The 7,541-nt window shown below is 39.9% G+C and overlaps 2 protein-coding genes and 1 long non-coding RNA gene across 3 annotated transcripts; 1 reads left to right on the forward strand and 2 right to left on the reverse strand.

The window, feature by feature from the left end:
• Positions 1-1,342: 1,342 nt before the first annotated feature.
• Positions 1,343-2,600, reverse strand: LOC148690830 (uncharacterized). The gene is made up of 2 exons (XR_015956541.1): positions 1,971-2,600; positions 1,343-1,678 (listed from the first exon to the last, which is right to left on the reverse strand). It is a non-coding gene; the product is annotated as an uncharacterized LOC148690830 (long non-coding RNA).
• Positions 2,601-3,450: 850 nt separating this feature from the next.
• Positions 3,451-6,389, forward strand: LOC137716136 (replication protein A 70 kDa DNA-binding subunit A-like). Its single transcript, XM_068455539.2, has 2 exons — positions 3,451-3,865; positions 4,499-6,389. The coding sequence occupies exons 1-2, from the start codon at positions 3,609-3,611 to the stop codon at positions 6,180-6,182; spliced, it is 1,941 nt and encodes a 646-aa protein (XP_068311640.2). The 5' UTR covers positions 3,451-3,608; the 3' UTR covers positions 6,183-6,389.
• Positions 6,390-6,498: 109 nt separating this feature from the next.
• LOC137716146 (uncharacterized) lies at positions 6,499-7,098 on the reverse strand. Its single transcript, XM_068455551.2, has one exon. It carries the CDS (start codon positions 6,991-6,993, stop codon positions 6,622-6,624), a length of 372 nt encoding a protein of 123 aa, XP_068311652.2. The 5' UTR covers positions 6,994-7,098; the 3' UTR covers positions 6,499-6,621.
• Positions 7,099-7,541: the final 443 nt, after the last annotated feature.

The raw sequence follows: 7,541 nt of genomic DNA on the forward strand, positions 1-7,541 counted from the left end.
GCACTTGCGAACAACAATGATTTCTTTGTAATTAGCCCCTAAAGAGGCACTAATTGCACATTTTACTTATTAGTAATGGGCGCAAGGTAGAGAAGTCATTCCATCTCTTATGGCGTGTTTACAAAACGGAAGAGGAGTAGGGGGAAACAAAATTGCACTCCTTTGGAAGGATTCCGACGTTTACTAACACATAGGGAATAAAAAAAAGCATGGGGTCCACCTAAAATCCAGAACTGAATTCTGGAATTACCCGGAATTGAATTACCGAGATGGAGCTAGTATTTGGATTCTGGGGAGAAGCCTCCATCCGGAATCAAATGTTTCTTTCCAAAATACCCTTCCATCTTATGGTTGTCTTCCGCCATCCTCTCCAGCAGCCTTATGAAGCATCTCTCTGTTGTCTTTCACAATCCTTTCACTAAATCCAACCTCAACAAGAAGTTATAAGGCCTCAATTCGTCCATTTTGCCTAACATAATCTCCAATCGTTTCGAACTAGCTTTGTAATCGATCTGCGCTAGACCATGATTTGCCGACGAGACCGCTCCGCACTAGACCATGACTTGCCGATCTATGGGTGGTGGCTATGGGGGTAAGTGGGGTGGAGGGCAAGGAAATGCGGGGATTGGGGAGGGCTGTTGCGGCTGGGAAAAGGATGAGAGGGGTGGTGCTGGGAAGACAAACAATGGGTTTTTTGTGGTGGGGAAGACAGCAAATGGAAATAAGTTAAATATTCTTTAATTATTTTTATATAGATAAATTTTGGTATATAAAATTAGTTTGATTAATTTTTTTTTTTTGAACAATAAATTAGTTTGATTAATTAGTATAAAAATAATTTATTTATATAAGGGTAATTTAGTAATCAAGTTAGTTTTAATTTCGATTCCAGTGAATTAGTAAATAACTTATATGGAATCAACATCATTCCTCTCCGATTCCAGACAATTTTAGTAAACAACTTCTACAGGAATTTGATTCTGCTTCCATCTCATTCCAATTCCTCTTCAATTCAATTCCTCCTCAATTCAATTCCTCTAAATTTGATTATGAATTAATAAACGCGCTCTTAATATTATCAAATGGGTAGTTCGTTTATCTCACATTTGAACTAGATAAAATTTACAATTGATATAATTTCAAATAAGTAAACATGAATCACTCTAATCAATACATTTCAAATGTGAACAGTATAAATAGTCACTTTAACTAAAACGAATGTGCTTCCATATATATATATATGGCTAAATTGGATAAATAATCCATCATAAGGTATTCGGAAGATAGCTCATGTAGTAGAAAAACTCGGATTTAAACTCTTGTAATGTACTCCGTTAGCAAATTTAGTCCAAAAATGATTTTTCTGTTATCTGTCTGTTAATACATAAGTAAAATTGTACTTTTGTACAGCTTCTTCTTCCTCGTCTTTCTACTGTCCAATGTATAAGAACAAGGTCAGTAATTTGTACTTTCACAACACCATGTCCGAGAAGTATGGATAACGAATAAAGTAAATAAAAACGAATGACAAACCCGCTTCAATGATCTTATCAACTTTAGCTTCACTGATTCCTTTGATTTGCAGAAGATCCTTCCTGGGAGAGTAAGCAACGGCTTCGACCGTGCAAAGACCCGCATCTTTAAGTTTCTTTACATCAATGGAAGCTATGCCAGACACCTTGAATCCAAAAACATTAAAATCAGCAACTAAAAAAGATTGCTGCTTTGATCAAAATTTATCATTACAAAGTGAAAGTACGTAATCCAGATTCTCAATTTCTTCCAAGCTAGGAACAACCAATCTGTAAATAACCAAAATGACCAAACCCATATGAAATTGGTAGCCAAAACCAGGTCTGTTGCTGGATAGGTTTTCTCATAGTGGGTAAAGAACAAAACCCAACAATAATTTACAGTAAATCGCAAAACCCATATGAAATATATCTTTAACAATTCACAGAAATTCGAACCTAATTTCATAGAAAATGAAAACCCATTTCTTAAATTTCGAAGGGAACAAAGAATCTAAACAATTCACAGAAATTCGGCCGGATTTCTTCGAGTTCGCCTTGTTGTTGGGCAGTCTTTTGATTGCTCTACTGCTCCATTGCCCTGCTGATTGTAGCTCCGCGACGACAAAGACGACGATGTGTACTGACGCGAAGACGCAGAAGGAGAAAGAGCAGAGATGATGGGGAAGGTGGAGGGAATTGGTATTTTAAAAAGCGTTTTAGGGGCGCCAAAGCAACACAGAGCTTGTCGGGGAAGCTTTGAAGGTGCTCCTTGAATCTTGATTGACTTGAACGAACCGCCGAGGAGCTTGTTCGAATCGGCTCGGCGGCGGGTTCAAGACTTATTGGGGCGATCCGGGAAACAGCAGGTATTCCAATGGTGACGAGTCGACGGATTCGAAGTGGGGTCAGAGGAAGGAAGGTGGGTGGGTTTGGGAAGGAATCGAATCGAGATGAACCTTCGAGGGCGGATGAGGTTGATGATTGGGGCGCTGCGAAGAAATCGATGCCGGGAAATTCCTTTGAGAGGAGGGAGGGAGCGAGGACGAGAGGTAGGTTTTTTGGGTGGGTCACAGTCGAAGGCTGATGAATGCGACAGCTGTGTCGAATAAGAATGCACATGTCAAATACAATTTTACTCCTATATTGACATATAGTTAACTGAAAAATCACTTTTGGATTAAGGAGGGTGTATTCAATTGGAAATTTAAAAGATTTTAATGGATTTATAAATTCATAGATTTTTATGAAGTTTCACTGATTTGTAAAGATTTCATATAAAATTTTGATTCAATTCCATTGAAATCTGATGGGGAGATGTGAGATTTGTGAATGCTTAAAATAGACTACAAAATCTCTCCAATTCCCTCTAATTCCTCAAATTTTCCAAATTCTTTAAATGCTAATTCTAATTGAATACACCTGAAATGTTATAAACTACTTTAAAGTTCTAATTGAATACATCCAAATTTTTAAAGATTTTAATAAATTATCTTAAAATCTTAATTAAATACACATTAAAGTTCAAAGAATCACTTAAAATCCATATTGAATACCCTTGAATTCATTAAAAGAATTAAAATCGCTCAAAATCCTAATTGAATACACCCCATAAATTTGCTAACAGAGTACATCCCATGAGTTTGAATCCACAGAGGTTATCTTCCGAATACCTTATGACCACATGAATCATTTATCCTATTTGACCTATATATATATATATATATGAATTCAAATTATTTTCTCGCAGTTTAGATTTGTTTAAGGCAATCACACAACATTCCAATTTCCAAATGCGCCTTCTTGTGTAAAAAGTTCTTCAATATCCCAAACGTAGGTGCGAAGACGAAAAATTGGAAGGGTGGTGACAAAACTGTAATTTCACATACCCAAAGCGCCTATCTATATAAACCCCTAAATACCCGATTCGAAAAATCAAAATCCCTCTCTCACTCGGTTATTTCCTCCAAACGCCCCGCCAATTCCACAACCGCCTCTCACTCCGTCGTCAATCTCTCGTCAAATTTCCAATCTACCCTTCCCTCGCCGTCGTCCTCCTTCCCGAAAGACACACACCTATCCCTAGGGTTTCTGAAAATGCCCGTGAACCTGACGCCGAACGCCATCGCGGCGGTGATAGGCGGCGACTTGAATTTGAAGCCGTTGTTGCAGGTGGTCGATATTAAGCTCATCGGCACGCAGGAGAGGTACCGATTCATGGTCTCCGACGGCGTTTCGTCTCAGCATGCCATGATCTCTTCGCAGCTCAACGACCGAATCAAGACCAACCGTGTCCAGATAGGTTCCGTCGTCCAGCTCACCGAGTACATTTGCACCGTCCTCCAGAACCGCCAGTCAGTCTCTCTCTCTCTCTCTATATATATATATATCATTTTCAATTTTTGATTAATTTGCATTAATTTTGATTGTTAAATGAGATTTTGCTTGTGATTAGAATGTGATAGTGATAACATTACGATGCTGATTCAAGTAGTTGAATTGAGATTTTGGAATCAACTGAATGCTATAGAGTCTGCATCTGAGCTGATTATACTGTGGCTGATTGAGCTATGATCAGATGCGATTTTCGTTTCGGGAAATCTAGTTTTCGAAATTTGATTAAATCAATTTATGAGCTCACATAAATTGTGTGTAATGAAATGTCCTGGTTTTGTTGGACTGGCAGTTTGTGGCTTGTATCTGATAATTGAGTAGTTTATTTTGTTTGTGCGGATTTGTGCTAGTTAGCTGTTATGTGGAACTCCGTGCTTGATGTTCATCCAACTCGAGAAATGAGGTTCATTTGTATTGGATAAAAGAGAACTTAAAATTATCTAACTGGAGCTTAAAATCGATGTAAGTTGCAAAATGAATGTATAGAGTCGGCACATTTTGATACAAGAACTTCTATATCTCCGTTTCATTATTTTTTACGGTTTCCTGTTTTGAAGTTTGCAGCAAGTTTTGACATTGTACTCTTTGTACAGGGTTATTGTTGTGCTGAACATGGAAACTATCATACTGAACTGTGACATTATTGGGAATCCAAAACCATATGGTGCACCTAATTCAGATGCTCCAAATGCATTGCCTAATGGCAGTTTTCAGCAGTCAGCCAGTAATCATATGACTTTGCAAAATCCTGTTCACAATGGGCAGAATATCAGACCTACTTTTCATTCCGAGAGGCCGAATGTCAGACCTCGTCTTCATCCTGAAAGCTCTGCACACAATGCGCCAAATATTCGAACTACTGTTCAACCTCCTTACCAACCACCTCCACATTACAAAAATCGTGGTCCAATCATGAAGAATGAGGCACCAGCACGGATCATTCCCATTAACGCTCTGAATCCTTATCAGGGAAGATGGGCTATCAAGGCAAGGGTCACAGCAAAAGGGGACCCCCGTCGGTATAATAATGCTAAAGGAGACGGTAAAGTTTTCTCTTTCGACCTGCTTGACTCTGAAGGAGGGGAAATAAGAATTACCTGCTTCAATGCTGTTCTTGACCGCTTCTATGATATTATTGAGGTTGGCAGAGTTTACTTGATTTCAAAGGGAAGCTTGAAACCTGCACAGAAGAATTTCAACCATCTGAAGAATGACTGGGAGATAACTTTGGATGCAAGTTCAACTGTGGACCTCTGCCCTGATGAAGATGGTTCCATACCAGCGCAAAACTTCGACTTCAGGCCAATTAGTGAAATTGAAAATGCTGAAAGTAATTCTATTGTTGATGTTATTGGTATTGTGATATCTGTCAATCCTTCTGTTCCTATCATGAGGAAGAATGGTATGGAAACTCAGAGAAGAATTCTGAATCTAAAGGATTGGTCGGGCAAGAGCGTTGAGCTAACCCTTTGGGGGGATGTCTGCAACAGGGAAGGTCAAAAGCTTGAAGAGATGTTGGCTTCTGGGTTTTCCCCAGTTTTAGCTGTTAAAGCTGGGAAGATTAATGATTTCAGTGGGAAGTCCGTTGGAACAATTCATTCTACACAACTATTTATAAACCCAGAAATTTCTGATGCTCTTACCTTGAGAGACTGGTTTGACCGAGGGGGCAAGGATACTGCTTCTGTCTCCATTTCTAAAGACTTTGTTCCAGGAGGAACTAAGAATGAGATACGCAAAACCATTTCTCAGATTAAGGATGAAGGTCTTGGAAGATCAGATAAGCCAGACTGGGTCACTGTGATGGCGACAATATCTTTCATTAAGACAGATTCTTTCTGTTACACAGCCTGTCCCTTGATGATTGGAGATAGGCAGTGCAATAAAAAGGTGTCGAGGTCAGGAAACAGAGGATGGCAGTGTGACAGGTGCAATCAAGAATTCGAGGAGTGTGATTATCGGTATCTTCTTCAGGCCCAAATTCAAGACCATACAGGATTGACTTGGGCGACGGCTTTTCAGGAAACTGGGGAAGAGATCTTGGGTTGCTCAGCAAAGGAGCTGTACTTGTTGAAGTACGAAGAGCAGGATGATTCAAGATTTGGAGACATAGTCCGGAGCAGTATCTTTAACCAGTTTCTGTTCAAGCTTAAAATCAAAGAGGAGACGTATGGCGATGAGCAGAGGGTGAAGATCACCATAGTGAAGGCGGATAAGGTGAACTATTCTTCAGACAGCAGATACATGCTTGATATGATTTCGAAGTATTCTAGGTAATGTACACGATCGAGTTAAATTTTAACGGATGTAGCTCAGTTGCCACTGATTGCAATGTTTGGAGTGGTTACATTTCTATTCGGCAAGTTTACACAGAAATTGAGATTATTATCTAGCGACTGTGAAGCAGATTAGCATTTATATAGTAGGCACTGTAAAACGTAGGTGTATTCCCCGGGGACATTATAAATTTCTGCATTGAGTTCATGGTGTTTTCGTTCTTTGTTCGTTTTCCGTTGCCCTCTATGATTTCCTTCTTCTGTGATTGCATTGTGTTTCGAATTGTTGCACAAAAGTCGAAAAACGAAAGACGAGATATCAGAATTCACAGTTTTTCAGCCAAATTACGAGTCGAATAAGAGTCACATATTACACACATGGAAAACAGACATAAACATTACATAACAGATACAATAAGATAGAAAAATCATCAATATCCTCAGCCTCTCTTAACAGGGTCGAAATTGGACACACCAACTACAGCACCGATGATCACAACAGCTACAACGCCACCGGCCGCAATACTGAGCAAGAAGTTCTTCAGAGAAGGAGAAACTCCCGAGGCCGCTTCGGCCACCTCCGGGATCACCATTGAGACGGTGAGCGCGGCCGCCGTGATTCCAGTCACCGCCTTCTCCTTCAACGAAGCCCTGACTAGGAGACTCCCGCTCGATTTTGACGCCGCGGGTGCCAGTGCCTTTGAAGGCCTTAGTGGCAGTGGCTTGAAGAAGCACCCAGCGGAGGACTGGATCCTCTTTTGGGTTGCATTGGTCAATGGCATGGCCATTGTAACTGCTGTGGTTGATGCCATTTTCTCTCTCTAGCTTGGTTTTCTCTCTCTAAAAGCAGCCGTTTTTTTCTTCGTGAAATTTTTGTGTCAGATTGAGCTGCTTCTTGGTAGATAGAGTGATAGAGGTAGAGGAAGGAGCTGATTAATGAGGGGTGGGAAGATTGCCATTTATCTTTGTCCGACGTGGCAGGTTCCCAATTGGGATTGGTGGATAAGGTTATCTTATCCTATTGGGGATTTGGGTTGGTTCTAAAATTTGAACCACCCTTCTCATTCGAATAGTCTAATGGTATCAAACCTACCACTATATTAGTGACTGCAAAAGGATACTTGATCGTGATTTATATATAGCTTATTCTCTGTTTGCTGTTTTTAATCCTTCAAACGTTGTTAAAATGCTAAAGTCCGTCTTATGTCACGATGAAGCTGTGAGTTGCACTGTTTCGTTCTCATTTTGAAAAAGTATCGTGCACTCAAATCGAACACCAAAAATTTAGAAAACACCATTCTCCGCAACTAACCTAATTTTGCTGTTTGAATCATCTCGTCCAGCCCCTCGTCAGTATCCC

Source organism: Pyrus communis, chromosome 15 (genome assembly GCF_041283825.1).
Source record: "Pyrus communis isolate YQ-2024b chromosome 15, ASM4128382v1, whole genome shotgun sequence".
Taxonomy (NCBI): Eukaryota; Viridiplantae; Streptophyta; class Magnoliopsida; order Rosales; family Rosaceae; genus Pyrus; species Pyrus communis.

What these genes read in the sequence shown, in the direction of transcription:
- LOC137716136 (XM_068455539.2), top strand. Translation starts at nt 3,609, where the DNA reads ATGCCCGTGAACCTGACGCCGAACGCCATCGCGGCGGTGATAGGCGGC. An exon ending in ACCGTCCTCCAGAACCGCCA is followed by an intron (nt 3,866 to 4,498) that starts GTCAGTCTCTCT and finishes CTCTTTGTACAG; the next exon opens with GGTTATTGTTGTGCTGAACA.
- LOC137716146 (XM_068455551.2), bottom strand. Translation starts at nt 6,993, where the DNA reads ATGGCATCAACCACAGCAGTTACAATGGCCATGCCATTGACCAATGCA.